Here is a 21,577-nt window from a genome sequence, read left to right on the forward strand (position 1 = left end):
AATTCTCCATTACCAGCTTTCCTCTTACTACTTTAAAGCATTAGTCTCCCACTAAATAACAAAATATGAGATGCATTCTGGCACAAAGTCAAGCCAGAAAAATAAGGAATAATACCTTACACTAATATAAATCCCATGGCTTTGCTGTATTAGCTTTAATTACTTTTTAAAATATGAACGTTTAATCATGACGATTTCATTGTAATTTCAAAATTAATTAAAATGGGAAAATATTTTACCTGTATTTGCGGCAGGTTGTTACACACATCAGAAATGCCTCAGATACCGGATAGACAGGTAGGCTTGGTATCTGCAAAGCTACTGATTGTTAAAGAGTTTATTTGTTCTAAATTTATTTCCCAGGTAGCTAATATCAGGGGACATGGCTCAGGAGGTAAAGTGGTTGTCTAGTATTTAGAGGGTTACTGATTATATCCCTGGCAACTCCAGAAGCTCTGTTTGTGTCCTCCTTGTGTGTGAATGCGTTTGTAAGTTGGCACCTGCCATAGCACTTCTGCCAACACTGTGAATATGTGTGTGAATGTGTTATAAAGCACTTTGAATGGTCAGTAGACTACAAAAGTACCTTTAACATTTATATTTACAGTTTAACGTTACTCTAAAACAGTCGCCTTAGTAATTCTAGGAAGTGGTGCTGTGCTCAGGGGAAGTATTGTCTCAGAGCAGTGAAAAATTATCGATCTTGCAGCATCGAGCCTTTATTGTGTATAGATGAGAGTCGGTGCTATGGCTTCATTTTTCCTCAGTGATTCAAAAGGAGTTTAAACTGAGCCAGGTCATACAACAAAGAGGCCATGATATCCCATACATAGTATTTTACACTCTTAAAAACATAATGTGCGTGTATTTTTTGCTTCAACATACTGAAAATGGATCAAGAAGGAAAACAAAATGGTATCTGTCAGCACCTCTATTGCCTGTCGGCATAAAACCACACATTCAGCAGACATTTGAAAATGCAAAGACAGCGCCGAATAAACATGACGCCCATCCTTTCCTCCTGGTAGAAGACGACGGATCTTGGGAGCTAAATAACGCAGCTTGTTCCTCCTTGCTGCCTTGAATGGTACGGTTGCCACATACTGCATGCGTAGCCTGACTGATGCTTACATATGTGAACTGGATAATCACCTGATTATATTCAAGATTAATTTGTGATTCAGTTTGTCTATAAAATGTCAAGAAATTAAAAAAAAAAATGTTCATCACAATTAGCTCAAAGTCATGTTTTCAAAAGACTTCTTTTGTCCTGTCAATAGTCCAAAATGCAAAGACCCTTTATTTCTGTCATGAATGACAGGAGAGCAGTGACACCCTTGAATAGTCTGACGCCAGCAAATATTGGACTGTATATTTTGCTTGAAAAGACACCGAAACAATTTTTCAAAATAGTCGGAAATCATTTTTTCTTTTGATTGCCTAATGGGTTTGCTGCAGCTCTAGTCAGTGAAGCGGGTACAGTATCATGATGTGGCCTGAAGCTCAGTGAGTATGCTTTGTTTGATGGCTCCGTGTTGACATGAAGACGGTAGGATTGTAGGGACATTATCGCATGTATAGGAGGGGCAGGGACTTCTTTTGAATCCTCTTTTTAAATGCAACTATATGAAACTAAAGGATTGTTTGTATAATCAGTGATGACCATGTCAAACAGGTAACGATCAGTCTTGAGCTTAAAATCTTCCATATCTTGTATCCTATTTATTTATTAGTAAAGCCATACTTCAACCAAAAGTGTGTTTCACCATTCGAATCGGGTTCTTGAGCACTTTGATGTTTATTCCCTCCTGCGTCACATCTTTGTGACTCCATAATGCTGAAATAGCCAGCTATGCATATTTAGCTTGAAGCTAATGGTGACCCTTTCGACCAACATCTAACAACAGACAAACCTTTACCCATTTTCAAGCACATCATTCTGTATAATTCCCTTCTGTAATTTTTTTTCATTATCCAGCTATGCTCAGTAATCCACAAACATTTTAACTTTAGTTAAATCAAAGTATAAACCTTCTAGTTTAGCGCTTGTTCAGTGTAGAAACTGACAGTTTTGCTTTTGTTAGCCATCACTTGCCTTTAGCTTTAAGAGAAAAGGTCGTCATATGGATATATGCCAGTGGATGATATAGATGTAGTCACAAAGAAACGTTGGAGCTCGAGACACATATTTCTGAGCACTGCTTTAATGCTGAGGCAACTCTACCTGCAATACAATCTTGGCCAACTTTTGCAGTTGCTCATGTTCTGCTCAGCATCAAATTACTAGACCTACAGAAATGAATGATTATATTGTAGAACCTCTGCTGTATATATAGGAAGGTGTTTGTTGACTTTTCGCAACACAAATTGGATGATATGCAATTTTTTTTTTTAGTTTGGTACACTTTTCATCTGATAAAGCATAAATAAATGCAAAAACAACAAAAAAAACAAACAGTCGTGAGAATTAATTTAATGACTGTTCATCTTCTGCAAACATTTGATGGGTGGACTGTGTGTGTGTGTGCATGTGTGTGTGTTTGGTCAGGTATGGAAAACTCCTGCCATCCCTTCAAGCCAAGCAGTTTTCAGCAGCCACAGGACTGAGCCGCATGCTGATTATCCTGGGAGCCATTGAACCAACTATCAAAGGCGAAAATGTCTCAGAGGAGCTCATCCAGCTGCAGGTCAGGCTAACACACACACACCAGCACAAGGACAGACACACACTCACACACACACATGACAACATAGGCCTCTTCGTGACATGATGTTCAAAAGAAAAAGTTGCAGGAATATTGTTTCGTGCTGGATCCTGCTGAAAGGGTTACAAGGTAAGAATACATTCAGAGGTGCTTTAGGGGTGAAAGTCATCGGTGTAGAAGGGTGCTAGCACGATGATTTCTGGGGTCTCCCCTATCCAATTTTAAAAAGAGAGGAAAAGGGTGATATTTCTAGTCATTTTTTCCTCGACAGCCACATGATGGTGCTAGTGCAAGAATAATCGGGATTCCTTCTCAGCAGAGATAGGAGTGGATGATGACTGCAGGAGCGTTTGTTTTCATGTCGTCTGAGATTGCGAGTTTGGCATGATATGACACCAGATGTCATATTTAAATAAATGCAAATTGAAGCGTCTCCTGGAGCTGACGTGATGCCTCAAATGCAGCATGTCTTCTGATGTATTCTATATTGTAAACTCAACCTCTTGACAGGTCATAGAGTTTGTAAGAAAGCAGTTGTTAATATAAAACATAAGCTTTTCTGCCGTGCACCACAGATGAGGTTTTATAGGTAGTCAGAAAATGTACACAGTGGTGACACTTGTGCATGTCATCAAGTCCTGAAGTCATTTTATGTGCTGTGGAAAACAATTCAGACAGAAGGGTAGTAATGGATTATGGTGGTGAACAACGACCGATATCTTAGGTAACATGGAACAGGTTCACCTGACATCTTATTTTAGCAGGGAAACGTCACTCATGCGTTGGTGCAAATGCTCATGCATTTGTTATTTATTGTATTTAGATCATTCTTGAATTTATTTTGTCTCCAGAAATGTGCACTGAAGTGGCCCATGTGACCAGTATGACTTGTTTAAGGTGCGTTGAGCATCGTGTTTTCTGCAGCTGTCTTCCTGATGCCGCGAAGCATGCTGCTGGATGAATGCGAGCACTTGGTTAAGACTCCTTGTTCTCATCTGGCAGCCGCCCACAATTTGATGGCAGGAGTGATGAGGGACCTATTTCAGCTTTTCAAGTATTACAGTTGTTGCCAGGGCGATGAGAACATCATTGTGCTTGAATTCTCCAAGGACAGAGAAAGGTTTTGTAGACAGGCAAGTGAAGGTTAAAAATGCGTCCGCGCGCGTGCGCACACACACACACACACACACACACGTGTATATATATATATATATATATATATATATATATATATATATATATATATATATACACACACACACACACACACACACACACACACACTTGCTGAACTCAGTAGAGCATGTGGTCCATTTCTCAAGGGCATGTTCTGTAACCACTGCTGAACTGAACTGAAGCACAAGTGCTTGCTGCTATGTTAATGGCATTGCAGAAAACTGGTATGGTCACAAGTGGCTGATGGATATTGTTGATTTAAGGATGCACATCTGTCCTGTGCTGGACAGTCAGAGAACCAAGACTGAGATTTCACACATGATATCAATGCTCCATGTGGATTTGAAAGACTGTGGACTCACTCATGTTACTGCATTCATACTGGGTTACTAGAGGTATCTGCACCTTCTTTCATCTTCCCTAAATTATTATGGAGATTAGGCCTGAATGGTGTGGGATTTTTTTTTTGTCAATACCGATTTTAGGGAAAATAGAATTAGGATTACTGATTAAAAGGCCAATAATCTTTGTGAGCATATTTTTTTCTAAAAAAAAAAAAAAAGCAGCTACGAGACTTGAAATGTTGAATTTCAAAAACATTTCAGTAAATTTCAGAATAAGCGAATAAATAAAATTGAGAGGTCAAAATTCAGTTGCTGTGTAACAATCAAAAATACGAGCCAAGAATCACCTACAGAGCATACGAGGCCATGATTATACAGAAAGTAATAACCGCGCCAAACAACGTAGTTTTTCGGTGTCTGTCATTGTTTAACCAAACCAACAACAGAGTGTGTTTAATGACGTGTGTGTGTGTGTGTGTGTGTGTGTGTGTGTGTGTGTGTGTGTGTGTGTGTGTGTGTGTGTGTGTGTGTTGGGGGGGTCATCTTCCTCTTCTTTAATATCTGGTAGACTGGATGCAGCTAAAGAGTATTGCTGCCCTCCACTGGGTACTCGCAGGTCTCCATTTCTAAGCAAAATTCATGCATTTGCCAAGGTGAAGATTTATTCAACTTCTTGAACATGTTATTTTTACTCTGGAGTACAATGGTGGCAGAACATTTAACTGTTGAATAATATATGACCTTTTTTGTCAAAAATTAAATCTGTGCTGTGCATTAAAAAAAAAAAAAACTTGCATCAGGCAATATCAGCCAATCAATTTTAAATATCACATTGGAAATCACATGTTACTATGAAAGAACTATGGTATCTTATTATTGGAACACTTGATCTGTGTTTTCTAACTGAATTAATCAAGAGTATGGCTGTGCTGTAAGTTGGTGTTTCTCAGTCACTGGGTTGGTGCACTCCAGTGGATTGTGGCAATGTTTTCTATTTGAAGTTCAATTTCTGTGAGGAAAATTAGGGTTTTCTTTTAGTAAGGAATATATACAGTTTATATATATATATATATATATATATATATATATATATATATATATATATGTATATGTATATATATATATGTATGTATTTTTTAAAGGCTCCCAACTGTATAACAGGGAGTGACGGTGCTCTGATAGATTTAAAAGATTTAAAATAGATTATTGGAATGGATTATCTGAAGTAATTTGGGATCTCTCTTCAATTAGGTGGGCTTTGAAGTGGGTTTAAAAATGGTGAAATCCCCCCCCCCCCCCCCCGCTGCAAGTTTTTGTTTGTTTGTTGGTTTGTTTGTTTGTTTTAGATCTTTTGGCTAAATTATTTTCTATTTCTGTCCTCCTTAGAAATACCTTCTGAGCAACCCTGCCCACCAGAGTAGTGCTGTGGATGAACATTACTTCATGAATGAAAGTGTAGCTCAAGTAAGGTATGGAAACATAGGTTCTTACTATTATTATAAGTGTGAAAAGTGAAATTACAAATACAGTTCTATATCTATTTGTTGTTGTTTTTTTGTTTTTTTAAAGGGACATCACAAAATACAAGCCCCTCTCCAGCAGGACCTCTGTAAGCGTCATCACAGGGGATTCCTTTGACCAGCAAATACCAGAACACTTAAATCAAGTGAGCATGTTCACTGATGCAAATATGGTGCATTATTAAGTACTCTGTGGTGACAATATTGTTGTAACAGTCATGTAAAACCTGTAATAAATCCTCTCTTCCCTGCACCAGATGGTATCGAAGCTTCAAAAGAAGTTTCTGGAGGAGTCCTACCCATCAGCCAATCACATTCACATAAAAGGAGCAGACCGGCGAATGATCTACAAGAAGCCATCTGCCATCAGCCAGCACCTGAAGAAGCTGGTCAACCAGCGACAAGCCAAGCAGCAGAGCCAGTGACCCATGGCCAACATGTAACTATAGCACAGACCTGGTCTCAATCATGGAGGGAAATACTTGAGATATTCAATAAAATATTCTCGCTATTTGGTTTTACCTTTCCCTGCAGCAGTGTGTAGATTGTCTACAAGTCTGGTCGGGTTCATCAAGAAGTCAATTTTCGAACAGATGTCAGCACAGCAAGCTTTGTCATCGAGGCTAACTGGAGGGGATTCCGTGTACTGAAATACTGTCTTAGACTTGGAAAATCTTATCTTTGGAGTTGTTATTCCAGTCTCTTTACCTGGTTGGCTGGTGCCAAAAATGAACACATTACTCCTTGTCAATGTAGAGGCCACACACACTTCACTGCTCAACCTGTTACTTTTTATCTCCTGCAGTTCCGTCTTAATATTCTGCATGATTCTAGCCAAAGGGAAAGGTACACGGAGTTCCTCTGTCTCTGTTGCATTAGTTTCACTCATTTGTCACTTGCAGATAATTGAGTTAGATCACAACCAGACATAAACCTCTATCTTTGGACTGGTGCTGGTTTGATTATTTAATAAACCACAAACAGACGAGTGTGGCTGGCAATGTTAATTTAGAATTTTTGTAAGTAAATCTTTGCCATATTTTTGTGTGTAATGTGCTGCTTTTTTTCTGTGGCAAACGAGGCCCACTCAGATTGGTATACATCAGTTTGAAATAAAGACCAAACATTCTTGGTTTATCCTGAGGATTTAAGTTTAATTATGACACCACATCAAAATAAAAATTTCCAACAGATCTGGAATTTAATTCCATCCATATACATGCATAGCAACAACGTTTTAAGAAACATTTTCTCCCTTAATCAGGACATTGGAATGATAATCAGTATCCCCACTGACCTCCCACCCATCTTGTTCGTCAGCAATAAACTTAATTCTTGTACAACTTATTTTTTTTCCCCAATGGGGTTACAAATAATTATATGCACAGTCCCCATTTCATAATACTGCTTTCAGTAATGTTCCCTCATTTACAAAGTATTGCATTGAGAGCAAATTTCCAAAAAGGGAGACCAAAGTGTATCATCAAACAGAAATACGAGTACTATACAAGAATGCTGCCATCCTCATGAAAACATCCACATCTGATTTGAAGAAAAGAGACAGGGACAAACAGCCACATATGAATGCAAAGCCATGTGTATATGCCAAAATGTGAGATGCAGGGTTGTGCCTGGTCATCACCGCCAAAGGGCGATTTTAAGGCTAACAAATCATTAGTAGTAATCTGCAATCAACATTTGGGGCATATACAGAAACTGGTACAGCAAATAAGAATACACAAGTGCCTCAGTAGCTATTTTTGTGTCTAAAATGCATCTCATTTTTGTATTGTCTATTGTTTCATTGAGCCTACATTACAGTGTAAACAATATGTGTGCTACACAAGAATGACTATACAATAACATTACAAACAACTCTGATATAAATTTCATTTGAATTTAAATTAAGATCACTACTCCTATTAATACTGATTGTAAAATAAATTAATGTGAAAGTGGCACCGATATTATTCTTGATTCATTTTTCTTTTCTTTTTTAACCAATGGTTTTGCATTTTTAAGTCTTAAAACGACGAAAGAAGAAGCTTCTCTTGATTGTCCACAAGCAGCGTTTAGCACTGCGTGATGCACTATTCCAGACACAACAGTGTACCAAAACAAAGGAGAGAAAAAAGGGGTAAACGTCCAGGGGTGGAGGTGAAGGTGGTGGGGGTAGAGGAACCAGTCTTCTCAATTTATTTTACATGCTCTGCAGCATGTGATGAACAGTAAAACTTCTTATGGGTAATAAAGTTTGACAGGTTGTTGAACTGGATATCACAGAGGCGGCAGTACTTGCCACTTCCGGAGCCGTTCACGCCTTTATTGGCTGTGGGTGCTGCCTCCTCATTTGGGGACTTGGAGGGAGGTGACATGTTCTCGTTGGTGTCGGCCGGGTTCTCTGTGGCCCACGTAGGTGAGGGATTGGAGGTCTGGCCGTCTGGCTGGGGCTGGTTCTCCTGTTGCTGTGCTGAGCCTGAACGCTCCTCAGGCTTGTGCCCCCCATTGACAATGACCATGCCCCTGTTTTTGGGCAGTAAGGGGAGCGGCTCCTTGCCAGGGTGGGGGCAGCCATTAGCTGCAGGTTGCTGAGCTTGCTCTCTAGTTGTTCCTGTTTCTCCTCCAGCACCTCCCCCATTAACACTCTGCTCCTGTTCACCAGCCTCTCCCTGCATCACTGGTCCCCCAGTCACATAATCGGTTGGCTTTATCCCAAAGTACGGTGATATTTGCTCCGCACCCTTCACCTTCTTTATTGCTCCAGGATACAAGCAATGGGGCAGAAACATATTCTTATTCTCGTCTTTCGATGGGATGAGCTGGGGCTCAGCAAAAGGTTTGAGTCCCGGCACAGGCCCCAGGTGAGGTGGGAACATGCCTCCATTCTGTACCATCACTTTCCCATTACCATTTTTCTCACATTTGCCTGGGCTCTTATCATAGACATCATCAGTGTTGTTATTGGCTTCACTCTTCACATCTGGGAACATAGTAGGCTCCAGGCTGCCAGTCTCATTGTGTTGCTGCTGCTGTTGTGGCTGTTGTTGTGGCTTCTGAGCAGCAGCGGCGGCGGCCGCCGCTGTTGCGGGGCAAAAGTTCTGTTTGTGTGCCAAGTAGTTCTCCACTTTGTTAAAACTTATCTTGCAAACTGCACATTCGTGATAGTCCAACAGTCTTTTAGGAGAGCTACATGTCTTGTCAGAGACTGGTGAACACTTTTTGCTGAGATCAATGGGAGCATCCAGCTCCTGCTGCTCCACTGTATTGCATTTGGGAGCCAGTATAGGTTTAGTGACAGTCAAGGAGGCCTCCAGGTGTTTTGGTACCATACCTGGAAAGATGTCACAGCGGGGGTGGAAGCGGTCTGCTAGGCTCTCTGCGGCTTCCTGGGATGTACAAGGATTCATGGGAGGAACGCCAAGGAAACCCGGTTGACCCATGGGTGGCCTCTGGTGGTCCTGATCTGGGAGACACATCTCATACATCTTTCTGCGCTTGCGGGTTCTCATGGTCCTCTGCATGGAGGGAACCTTGTTGGTGGACATGCGTTTCATGGGTGGGTCGTGACGTGTGGCACAGTAGTACTGCTTGTGTACCATGTAGGTCTCATGACGGCTGAAGGTGATATTACAGGCATCACAGGTTGTCTTGGTGGGGTCGTTGTCGCTTTCCACCAAACCAGCACTGGGGCTTTTCCCCTCCATCTGTTTGCCATTCAGCCTCTCCTCAGCACCCGTTGGGGTAGAGACCTTCTTCACCTGCCCTGCTAAATCTTTATCAGGTCCTTTGGCCCCAGCGCTGATCATGTCTAACACACTTGAGTTCAGGCAGGCTGACTGCATGAGGTGACTGTCTGCTTCTGCAGGGTGGCAGCCAGTCAACATGCTAACTGAAGTGTGGCCACTGTTGGGGCTCACTGCCTCAGGGACCTTATCTGAGAGGGCAGAGAAGTCAGGGGACTTTGCCATGTGTTGCCAGCGGCTGTTACAGTAGTGCTTTTTGTGGACCAAATAGTTGTCCAGGTTGCTGAAGGTGATATTGCATTCAAAACAGGTGGCCCCTTTAGGCATAAGAGGACTGTAGATGACAGGGGGGTAGCTGTTCCCTCCATGGCGCAGCCTCCTGTGAACTAGCTCTGACATTTTAGCCAGAATCTCTGAAGCCTGTGGGACCACTGAAATGTCTTGGGAGAAAGCAAACTGAGACAAGAAGGGGCCCATGGGAAATGTAGGCATGTTATGCTGCACAGGGGAGGAGGCCAGTCGGGGGCTGGAGGGCTCAGACTTGATCCTAGTGTAAGAAAAACTGGCTTTGCTGCCTGGGTGGGCCTCTCCCTTCTGAACAGAAAGCATCGGCTTCTTCTCAGCCTTGTCAGCCTCTCCGTCTGTATTGGTCTCCTTAGTGAGGGCCCCTTTGGGACTTCCCAGCAAAGCATCCTTCCTGTTGGCCAGCTCAGTGCAGGCCTGCTGCTGCTGCTGGAGGCTTTCCTCAGGCCCCCTGGGGGAATGCTCTGTGCCGTCGCCTTCTCTGTGAAGTTTGCTGCCGTGCCCATGTAAGTCCTGATGCTGTAAGAGTTCCCTGTGGCTCTGGAAGCTGATATGGCAGTGATTGCATCTGAAGGCCGCCTGTGACAGGTGAGACATGATGTGATGCTGGAATGTAATAAGAGAATCTGCCGTGTAGTTACAGATTGTGCATTTCAAGCTGGTGCCAGGAGGGAGGCTCTCTTCCATTTTGACACCTGTGAAGGAGATAAAAGGGAGAAAAGCTCAGAATCTCGCCTCCCACTTCTCCTTTTGAGTTAACTGTAGAAACCATCAAACGCTCATGCATAATGCCAAAGTTTTTCCCATCCAACAGATTTTGCTTTGCTAAAGGATAGACTGTCAACTACTCTTGCTGACAGCGGGATATGTATATTTCAGAAAATAAATTTTGAGTTATTTTTCCAACCCAAAAATTAAATCTTTTTTTTGTCATTCATGACATCACTCACCACTGTGTGAAGTGCTCAAGTGCATTTCCAGGGCCCTGGCTCCTGAAAAACTCTTGTTGCACTGTGGGAAGGGGCAGATGCTGGGGGTCTGGTGGGGTCCGTTGTCATTCTCCTCTACGACTGTTTCGGGCTCTCGTTGCCGCCCGCTGCAGTAGTACATCAGATGGGCCTGTAGGTTCCGCTCACTGCGGAACCAGATTCCACATGCCTTGCAGGGGAAGATGTCCTCTGGAGGGACACAGACAGGGACAAAGGTGGTATGATACCAGGGCACATACAATGTTTTCATATTTATGCAATGTAAAGATAAGAACTCATATGTACCCACACTCCTCTTTCATACTTCTACAGTTGTGACTCAAAAGCATGTGTTAAAAGCCTTTTCCACCAAATCCTCAGCTGCTGCATATTGCTGCGTTGCTACCACTGGGTTGCTGCCCTTTCTCAAGGGCAAACAAGAACACTGGACCATCTGCTTACAGAAGCCTCCCTGTTGAGCTGAACCCAGATAGCCCACGCTAAATAAACAAACACACTATTTGCATGAGGCATGTATTTTGCAATTAACACGTGAGTTTGAGCCTCTGTGTGTTTATGTGAACCCAAAACTTGAAGGTCGATGGCTCTTATCTCCAATGCAAGGATTCATCTGGGTTAATCTACGCCTGGTGGAGACGACGCTCCTTGTTAAGCAGGTGACTGAGTGCAAGCTGTGCACTGGTGTGTGTGTGTGTGTGTGTGTGTGTGTGTGTGTGTAAGGGAGAAAGCGTGTGTGATTGTGCATGTCTAAACAAAAGCACATCTCATTGCATCTCAGCGTATCTGAATGACGTGGGCAGATACTCACTGTTGACAATGGCAGTAGGCAGGATGGAAGCCATAGCAGCCTGCTGTGGCAAGAGCTGGATACTGTCCAGCAGCCTGGCTGGGTACATGCCCTCGCTCAGAGACATGTGGTTCACTGCCTGCAGACGTGAGTCAAAGTCCACCGCGAAGGCAACCAGCTCCTCGCCCTCCATCATGTTCTTGGTGGTGGTGCACCACAGTTGGCCACCTGGACAAAACAGAGATACAGAGGATGTTTAAGTGCTTGCTGTGAGAGAAGTGAAAGCTTTTCCACAAGTAATGCCAGCCTAATGGATCAGGGCAATTATGTGAGATGCACTATGAACTATTTCCACATTTTGTTATGTATATACATACATATATATATATATATATATATATGTGTGTGTGTGTGTGTGTGTGTCTAGAAATATATGTGTGTGTGTGTAGATATGTAGATTGTACATTGTATATTGCCAATTGACCCAACTAAGATCTCCTGGTCACCGCCTCTACTGTTCTGGGGAGCACAATGGACTCCCACATTCTTCCTCTGTTACATGTGAAGTTGTCAGCCACATCTTTTCTCCTGAAGTGAGCAGTCTACCCCCCAAACAGGAGCCCAGACTGACCAAGAGAGGGGCTAGTGCAGCGACCGTGAAATGTCCCCTCATTCAGCTTCCAGGCCACATTCACGAGCACTTCCAAAATGTCATTTTTTTTAAAATCACTTCAAATGAAAATTTGTGCTCCTCTATTGTTTTGGTGCAGCATTATAATTTTCAGTGATGTACAAATCAATACCTGAATCAAAACATGGACAAATAAAACTAAAATCTAAGTCAGAAAAAAATGTTTTTTTCTGTCCTTTTTAGTCCACTGGTGCTTATTTCTAGGAGCAGCGAAACCTCAGTTGGGGTAAACTTTAGCCTTCAGTGCTGCTGTCAGCCAGAGCACAGAGACAGGTCCTCTATATTATTAGATTGTTGTGTTTTGGGATTAAGCATTCCTCTGAAATCTTCTGAACATATTCATTAAGTCAGAGAAAGGGGGAGGGTGCAGAAGGAAGGGTGGGGAGGTAGAGGGAGAGAGTGAAGGCTTTAGCTTAGATAATATTTATCTCGGCACATGACAGGTTTTTCAGCTGCACTTCATTTTCCATTGAAGAGATTAAAGTTTTTAATATGACTATTTACAGAAATCTGGCTGAGGAGATAACAACAAACTATGATACGCTCCCACTAAATGGCAGAATTAGGACATTGTTTCTGAGGAAAGCTGGACAATTAATTAAAGCACGCTGTTAGCTTTCAAAGATGTGCAAACATACCGACGGAGTGTCAGGCTGAGAGGGGACATGTGGCGGATGTGGAATAAAGAGAGTCCTGAGGAGAGGTGTGGAGGCAGGGGGATGCAGCAAGAAAGCCCCCACACATGTGGAACACTGATTACTCATGTTTACACAAAACCTATGAATCACCGGGTTTAAAACCACCCTGCAGATGCGGTGAAGGTGCTCAAGTAAGGCTCCGAATGAAAACAATCCACTTTAACTTGGATTCATTAGAAATGTTAACCAGGGGATGGAAGCAGAGCCACTTTGACTTACACTACCACAGCATGCACGATGTATAAATCATTGTTAAGTCTCTACATAGATCCGCCCCATTATTTCAATTCAAAATTGAATGTTTCAGATATCACATCACTGTATGATTAAAACCTTTCTAGCCCTTCCTATCTGCTGGTGAAGCACTGAAAATTAGACCAGCACAAATGTGTCAAAGGAGCAAAATGGTATTAAAATATGCTATCTCTGTGTCCCATTCGTGTGCAGTTGTTCTTCCTGCGAGTGTGTGTGTGTGCCTGCGTGTGCATGTCAGCACCCCTTTAAAGAGCAGTGCCTATCTGTCGGCCAATCTGCTGTGACGAGACACACACTTCAGGCCGCTCCACTTCATCGTTTTGATTCTGTCATACCACACACTGCCTGGAGAGGCCCTTTGAATTTTTATCTCCTAATTAAAATAACAAAACTCCTCTCCACTGTCTGCCCAAGTTACCATCAAGGTAGATACAAACTGCCACTGACAATGGCGGCGAATTTATCGCAGTCATAGCCACAAAAGTTTCTCTCCTCTGTGTGGATCTCTTTAGTTCAGACACGCTCAGCTTACAAAGAGAATTATGAACAAGGCCCTGATGCCGAGATACAAATCAGTGTTTTTGCATCAATCCAAATCAAAGACACTGTGTGCTTTCCTCAGCTGAAAAGAAGCAGATTATGTGGAGTCTGATGAAATGTTTTACTGCATTTTGACAGCGGAATATGCACTCAGACTGCACCCCTTCACCCAAGGATGCTACAGATCCATCTGTTGTGTGTGAGAATGCTGGGAGTGAGTTTGAGGACTGGATGTACCAGTTTTACTGAGCTACAAAACACTGAGGCAGCACTCTGCTTGTTATATTCAGGCAAACAAGAGAAGCTAGTAAGAGAAATGTGCTCAGGCTGCAGGATTATGGTACAAAACACGGCTGCCCAGAGTGTGGCCTGGGGCCCAAAGTTGGCCAATCACAAGGTTTGATTTGGCATGTGCAAGAAAAAAACACACAACAAATGCTTCTGTACTTACTACTGGTATTAATAGCAAAAATAACCATTAAATGATTGAAAAATTATGCTAATCACTGTTTTCTTTTTTGCAAGAAAAATAGGATCTTCAAACATGCGCGATCCTTCATTATTATGTTTTCATAATTTAAACAGTCAGCAACTGAAGTAAGAAAAATGAAGAGGCAGAGTCAGCAGAACACAGAGAAAAGATATTTTGATTTTGGTCCAACAGGGGACAAGGTTTGGGCACCCCTGGTTTCAACGATTCTTCAATTGTCATCAGAAAAATAATCACTGCTGTGTTTCTGAGGTTTTTACTGTACTTCTATGCATTGTGCAGAAGAATTTTATATATATATATATATATATATATATATATATATATATATATATATATATATATATATATATATATATATATATGTGTACATTCAAATAATTATCTGTGTTCTAGCTCTGTTTTCCACTATCTCACAGTAATTCACTCATATAAAGAACAGTTGTTTGACAAGGCAAGTGCTGTATCAATTCTGTGCTTGAGCATGCACTGACACAAACCAGAAACATGCCATTTCCACCAGGCATAGAAAACCAACGGCACAGAGGCATAAAACAAAATTCCTTCGGGGAGCTTTCTTGCGAGATTCGTCATGGCAGTGTTCTCCTGACGGCCTTTTCCACACAGGTGATTTAAATCACAGAAACACGGGTGAGTCACATATGACAGTGGCATGATCCGTGTGAAGGAAGGACTGAGGATGGGGTCAAGAGTGAAGAAGGAAAGACCGAAACGTAAGTCGTGAAACTGGGGGAAAAGGCTGGTAAAAGTGCAGCTTGTGATTTGCACTTGTTTGCCTGCTAACTGTCTGCAGTGAGCTGCCTTTGTGCAGTGGCCAATGCAGTTGGAATGAAGGCTATTGTCTAAATCCTCCTGCAGAGCACCTGATAAAAGAATAAAGAACTATGACATATTCTAAAAACAATGGAGGAATTAAGGAGAGACAATAGGCCAGCTGCCTCATTAAAACAATCAAAAACGGCATCCTGTACGTGGTCCAGATAATTAAAAACCACTGCTTCCTAAAGTCTCTCAATAGCATATCCACCAGCTCACTGAGGCCCTGAGACTATGGCTCCGCTGGCTAAATGCCCTCTTCCCTCTCTTCCCTTTGATTAGCGCTTTATTTGAACATGCAGTTGAAGATGAACATATGAAGAAATTCATGAAACAAATTTATAATGCAAACCCTTTCCCTCCCCTATAAGTACTTACAAACTAATCAAACGTCTCAGGATGAATCGCGGGGACTTGGGGCATGTGTCCCCTCCCCTTTGCCTAAAGCCCCAAGAGATTTCAAAGTGCATGCATCACAGGGCATTTTTTTTAATTTTCTCATTATAAATGACTTTATATGAATATGTTGTGTACAGTATCTGTATGGGGGAGGCAGGGGCAATAGAGTAGCAGATACTTGAGCAGGAATGATTTTTTTTTTTTTTTTTTTGCTCCCTGCAAACCGCTACCGCCACCATATCTTAATGAAGCTGCAAACAAATCTCATGCCTTGTGCAAAGCTGAGAGACAACAAAGCAGCAGAAATAACAGAAGGGCCTGGATAATTAAACTGGCCTGAAGACAGGTATTCAAATGTTGGTGTGTAAACAGCACAACTCTTTAATAGTTTAGCTGTAAAATGCGTAGTTAAGCACATCAGCACTTGCCTCTCCCATCTGTCTAAACACATTACCATTGCAGGGGCCATTACAGCATTGGAGTACAGTCCCACTGCACCACAGCCTCGTACGGTAGGAACAGAACGTCTGGGAAGACTAACAGTGGCCTGTTGGCGTCATCTGAATGCACCGTGGGTCATTTATTACAACGCGTTTGAGAAAGTAAAGATAAATTACATAAGAAAGTGCTTGATTACCCAGTTAAATATCATTTTAGGAGCACAAGCAAATTTAGTGTAATTTCTCTTTCTAAAACTTCTTTTTTCTTTGGGTTGAAAAAAACTGGCCCTTAAAGTTGCCATCTCCGTCTATTGGCTCTGTTAACTGCTGGTCTTAATTGTGAAGTGAGGCCAGCGGTGCCTGAAGCCACAGAGAGGGTTGTAATTAAAGACCTCTACTCTTCTTGTCTTCAAATCAGCTCCAGCTCCTCCTGGTCAAATGGGAACAAGCTCCTCGCACCTACGAATATCAAGTAGCTGCATGCTGTTAACTGCCCCCCCCCCTCTTTTTTCAAAACAGAGCTTTATCATTGGATGAGTAAATTACAACACACAAAACACCTTCCCAGTAAACTTCCCCTTGAGTCCTGGTGAAATTATTAATCAAAAACGGTAAATGAATAATATCTGTATCTGCACCTGACAGCAGACGGTGCTCTGACAAACACTAAACAAATCCTCCTCATGAATACTGGTAAATATTTGGACTGTTTCTGGATTGTCGGAGTTGAACACATTAGGATGACTCATGGCTGTCACCTCATCATCCCAATAGGAGCCAGAGCAAGCAAAAAAGGAGAAACGCTGAGTTAGATCCGAGCAGGGGACATCATTCACAGGGTCAAACAAGCTTACTATTATTGACGGTACACTAAACTAGAATTAGCTGACTCTACTATTATTTCACGAAGGCACTGACACAGATTGACTCTCTCACTCTCAGTCTCTCTTCCCCTCTCGTCTCCCGCTCATACTTTTTATTCTCGGCCAGTAGGAGGCACTCTTCTCATGCTCAAGCTGCAGCTGGTGGATGTGCTGGTGTGATGATGCACAGGCGCCTCAGACATGGCATAGCAGCACAGCAGCCAGTCTCCATATACATCCTTGCTCGCAGGTAGGTACTAAAGATCTTACTCTCGTGAGAAATCTATTTGGATCAAACGGCGCTCTTGTGCTCACACTTGACTTGATCCGTACCTGGAAATTATCTGAACGCGTAAGACTAAAATGTATGATTTTTCTATGATTTCTTGTGTCTGTTTTTAACTGCTTTTTTTTTTTGTAACGTAGCAATCCAGATACATGTTTGAGTCTCTCTATTTGTTTATATTATTTTTTAGTTAAATTTGATATTTTATTTCTAACATTTCACATGTACTGCTAATGAACCTTCTATTTCCCAGGGAAATAAATACTGTTCATTAAATATTTGTTTACAGAGTCCTGACTTGCCTAACATCACAAACCCTAAGATTTTACTTCTTTTTGCAGTGTCCAGACTAATTTTAGCATCAAGTGTTTTTGCAGATGTAGTCAGCACTGAGAGCTCATGGATGGCCTTGAGCAAATGGCACACAGGTCACCATCCACAAATTAAAAAGTCCTCCCAGGGGAGCCTCATACGCACTGCTCTGCTATACATTCGTAGGCAACAAAGACATAAAAGCAGCACACCGCACTGCACACTGTCCTTCAACACATGTTTATGAATTGTTTGAAGAAAAAAAAGGCAATTGTGTGATTCAAAAAATGTTTTTATGGAGCTCAAATATTATTAAACGTTTCAGTTTGAAATGAAGATGTTAGTCGGGCAAGTCTCAGGAGATTTTCAATACAGTGAGAACGACACTGGCAGGGGATGTTTGCCTGCTAATAGTGTTGTAATAATTCCGAAGGGGAAGAAAAATAGAATTAGAAGCTCTTTTTGCTCTCAAGCAGTGAGCTTGAATATTTCAATTTACTGTACAAATCCAGTCATTCTTCCAAATTTTTCTAAAGGAATGTCCTCAATTAAAGCAGAAGTATTTCACATTAAACATCACCTGTTTTTTCATTTTCTTAAAAATGATGAAAACTGGCTTGATTCATGTCAGTCATTTTGTGTTTTTTTTAATTATTGTTTTTATTTTGCCAAAGCCAGTGTTCTTCTATGAGGAGTAAATAGACAGAGAACACTTTATACTTCCTGTGTTGCATGTAACATGTGAGTTCTGTGCTGTCAGCTTGAGACAATACCAGCCACAAATTCCTACAGTACAAAGCTGTTTTCCCTCATTAGCTGACACACACACACACACGCACGCACACACGCACACACGCACACACACACACACACAGCTTCTCCCTGTCCTACGGTAAAGTGGAGAGGAGACTATTAAGGCAAAGCTCTGACTGGCTCCTCTCCTCTATGCTCCGCTCTGCTTTATTCTTTATTTGGACAGGTTTGTCCCATTGAGCACTCTATTAACTATCCTACTCTGCGGGTAGCACTGCCTGTGTCCTGGTTGTGGCCAGTCGACATGTGTTTACTGCGGCCCCTGCTGCGTCGGCAGCCTGGTTGGGGACCTGTCCGGACCAAGCCCTGCTAATGGGACCAGAAGACCCCTCATGACAGGACGCTGCTGTACTGAACACCACCGCAGACCCTGCCCCTCCTTTCAGTCCAGCTGCGGCCCCATGGCCCATATCCCCCTACCCATCATGCCTCGGCGGGAGCAGGTGAACGGCGAATGGCCAACGCCGGCGTGCTAGGTTTTCCTGGGAGAGCAGCAAAGCCATTGCCACGCGCCTCAGTGGTTTCTCCAACATGGCTCCGGCCCTACACCACATGGGCTGGCTGGCCAGGCTGTGTGTGTGTTTCAGTGTGTGGGTGTTCATGTGTGTGTGTGTGCGTGTGTGTTGCCGTTGGGAGGGTGGAGGAGTATGGTGGATGCCAGCCCTAATGCAAATGCTTGCTGTTTAAAAAATGGGAGCCTCTATCCTCCTCTGTCTTTCCTCTTTGGAAAGGTCTCTTTTGGCCTTCTGGTGCTGGCAGTTATTTTTTTTACTCTCCAGAAGGATGGAGAGCCAGAGAGATGCACCTGTCATCCACTTTGGAATTCAAACATTATTGTTCTGGTCATGAGGAATGGAATTTATGAAGTTATGTGTGTTTCTTCACGAATTCCTCTTGATTTGTGTGTAAAAAAACAAACAAACAATTTTTTCTTGCTTGCACAGTCGAAGTGTTTTAATTGTCTGCATAGTAAAACACAGAAGCACACACACAGACAGCTACAGACACAGACACAGACACAGACACAGACACACACTCACACAGACACACACACACACACACTCACACACACACACACACACACACACACACACACACACACACACACACACACACACACACACACACACACACACACCAATCAGCGGTGCAGCATCCCAACATGCCCTCTGTCTCTGCACCCCTGTAATTCTACATATTGCTTAAAGTATGTGCTAATTAAATTTTCTGTCGGTTTGCAAGCGAAATAAATAATCTGCAGCTAAACGGCCTAATTGCGTCTGTCACATTGTGTCTCAGTGGCTGGTGCATCGGGAGCACAGCCGCTGCCCTTGCTTATTGCCATTCTGTCGTCCTGGCAAGCCCCCGCGCTGCCCCAGGTATCACCACGCGGCCATCTGGAGCCGACATCTGTCTCTCTATTGATCACAAGGGTTTAGCACTTGATCAAACAGACTGCGACAGGAAATTGCTCTTTTCCCCACAGAAAAGGCCAATCGCCTGCGTGAGGGTAATAGAGTGGAACTGAGATGCAGCACCAGCGCAGTGGGCAGGCGGGTGTGGGCACAGCCAGGCAGGCAGCGGCATGGCAGTGTCAGTCGCTGTAGAGGTGGCAGGGATGGCACTGGTGCTGAAGCCTACCGCCGTTATACTGAGATCATGATTGGAGCTACTCTGCTGATGCAACAGCAACTAAATCTTTCCATTCCGTGTTTATATGATTCACAAATTCACTTCAAATCTGAGCACCTCATTGAGAGTGCGCGCAGAAGATGAAAAAATTACCTCTGATTAAAAAAAATATTTGAAGAACAGAATTGATCCTTTTAAGTCAGTCAGGTAACCATCGCAGCCATCAGCTGTCTGAAACTGTTAAAACAGCTGGATGCAGGTGAAAGATGCTACATAAAAAATACACCAGATGGTGGGAAATGAATGCATTTCTTTTGAAAAGGAAAAATCATTACATTCTGATATTTCAGAAGGGCTGTCACTATTAATAATGAGCAGAATGCAGTAATTATTGCTTGAACGCTGCACGGCGTGGTGTAGTCTTTTTTTTTTTTTTTTAAATGCTCTACAATATTTTGAGGACTTGCACACCGGTCTCACTGAGGAGGACTGTCTGTCGACCTGAATTCTAGTCTCCTTACACCCACTTAGGTCCTTTCATGTGTTTGTTTTGTCTAATGTATTTGTTTAATTGAGTTGGTTTATTCATTTTTTTGTTTTTTGTTAATGTTCTTAGTTCTGTTTAGTTTGGAGAGGCTATGTTTTTATTTGAGAAATTATCTGTCTGTGTGATAAAGCAATTGCTCTGGCGTAAATGATACCAACATTTGTACATGCAAAGTTAAAACTCTCTCTCACTTCCAAACCTCAATGCGTGGATGCAGGATGGCTGACGAGCTGATGGCTGGGTTCAATTCTGCTACCTTGTACTAACTAGATGTACTAGATTTCTGAATGTTGTTGTACTGTAATGAGACAACCAATAAAGAATTTAAATCATAAAAAAAGGTGTTCAATTTGGGATAGGAGTGAGCACCCCGGTGTCATGTTTCAGTAGGGAAATCCCTGACAAGGCTGCAGTTGTCTCCTGCTCACTGATATCCCCAGTGGAGTTCAGCACATTATTAGTGCCTGGGGTGAGCAGCTCCTGAACGTGTGTTACAGTATGTTAGCTGAGGCTGTGGTCCACATCTAAAATAGCGGTGTCTCGCTGCTCGGGCATGCTTTCCAGGCACTCACTGTAACATCATGTTTAGCAAGTATGGACAATTTGATACTGAAGGTGACATTTATTCAGCATTGTAGAAAAATATTTAATTGTTCCTGCAGAGAGCAAGATATGTTTCTCATTGCCTACAGTGCTGGGATTGTCCTTTGGAATATGATGCAAATTTGGGATGAAGCAACTAATTCCTTCCTTGCACCTCTGCGCACCCCCTCCTCCCTCAATCCTCCGCCAGCTCCCATCCTCCCCAGACACAAGGATTCTGATTAATCGTGTGACCGCCCCTCGTTTTGCATTTTACACAATCTCACGGCGCCACGGTGAGATGTGTGAGGTGTTTCGCCACTTTTGGCAAGCTGAAAAGATGTAGCCCAAGGAAGAACAAGTCGAAAGTATGAGGGAAAAAAATATGACCAGGGGACGTGATAAAAAATTATCAGCTAGTGTGTTTTCCTGTTTGGTTTTAATCTACATTTAATTAAATTCTTATCTGCTGTGTGCTTATGGCTGCATTTGAATGGCGAGGCTGCATTCATTATGAATGGTAAAATTGAACTCAGTACATTGTGTGTGGCCCAATAAAGAAACAAGACTCTTATTGCAGTGCATGCACAAGCTTCGACAGACATGCAGAAAAAAATAAGTCAAT

General features: G+C 42.5%; 3 protein-coding genes across 3 annotated transcripts in view; 2 read left to right on the forward strand and 1 right to left on the reverse strand.

The window, feature by feature from the left end:
* The window catches only part of LOC147253840 (uncharacterized), a 26,164-nt gene extending 18,478 nt beyond the window's left edge, over positions 1–7,686 (forward strand). Inside the window, exons 8-11 of the mRNA XM_086219162.1 lie at positions 2,549–2,687; positions 5,612–5,694; positions 5,795–5,891; positions 6,003–7,686. Of these exons, the coding sequence (XP_086075288.1) occupies positions 2,549–2,687; positions 5,612–5,694; positions 5,795–5,891; positions 6,003–6,170 (487 nt within the window). The 3' untranslated portion in view covers positions 6,171–7,686. The remainder of the gene's footprint in view (positions 1–2,548; positions 2,688–5,611; positions 5,695–5,794; positions 5,892–6,002) is intronic.
* The window catches only part of zfpm2a (zinc finger protein, FOG family member 2a), a 121,702-nt gene continuing 107,036 nt past the window's right edge, over positions 6,912–21,577 (reverse strand). Inside the window, exons 6-8 of the mRNA XM_086219161.1 lie at positions 11,589–11,795; positions 10,742–10,969; positions 6,912–10,486 (exon numbers count right to left, since the gene is read on the reverse strand). Coding sequence (XP_086075287.1) covers positions 7,941–10,486; positions 10,742–10,969; positions 11,589–11,795 — 2,981 coding nt within the window. The 3' untranslated portion in view covers positions 6,912–7,940. The remainder of the gene's footprint in view (positions 10,487–10,741; positions 10,970–11,588; positions 11,796–21,577) is intronic.
* On the forward strand, positions 16,883–20,641 carry LOC147253842 (uncharacterized). Its single transcript, XM_086217405.1, has 2 exons — positions 16,883–17,030; positions 18,404–20,641. The coding sequence occupies exons 1-2, from the start codon at positions 16,947–16,949 to the stop codon at positions 18,665–18,667; spliced, it is 348 nt and encodes a 115-aa protein (XP_086073531.1). The 5' UTR covers positions 16,883–16,946; the 3' UTR covers positions 18,668–20,641.

The sequence above is a fragment of the Aulostomus chinensis genome, chromosome 11 (assembly GCF_037954235.1).
Source record: "Aulostomus chinensis isolate RoL2024-O1b breed Wild chromosome 11, RoL_Achi_v1.0, whole genome shotgun sequence".
Classification (NCBI taxonomy): domain Eukaryota; kingdom Metazoa; phylum Chordata; class Actinopteri; order Syngnathiformes; family Aulostomidae; genus Aulostomus; species Aulostomus chinensis.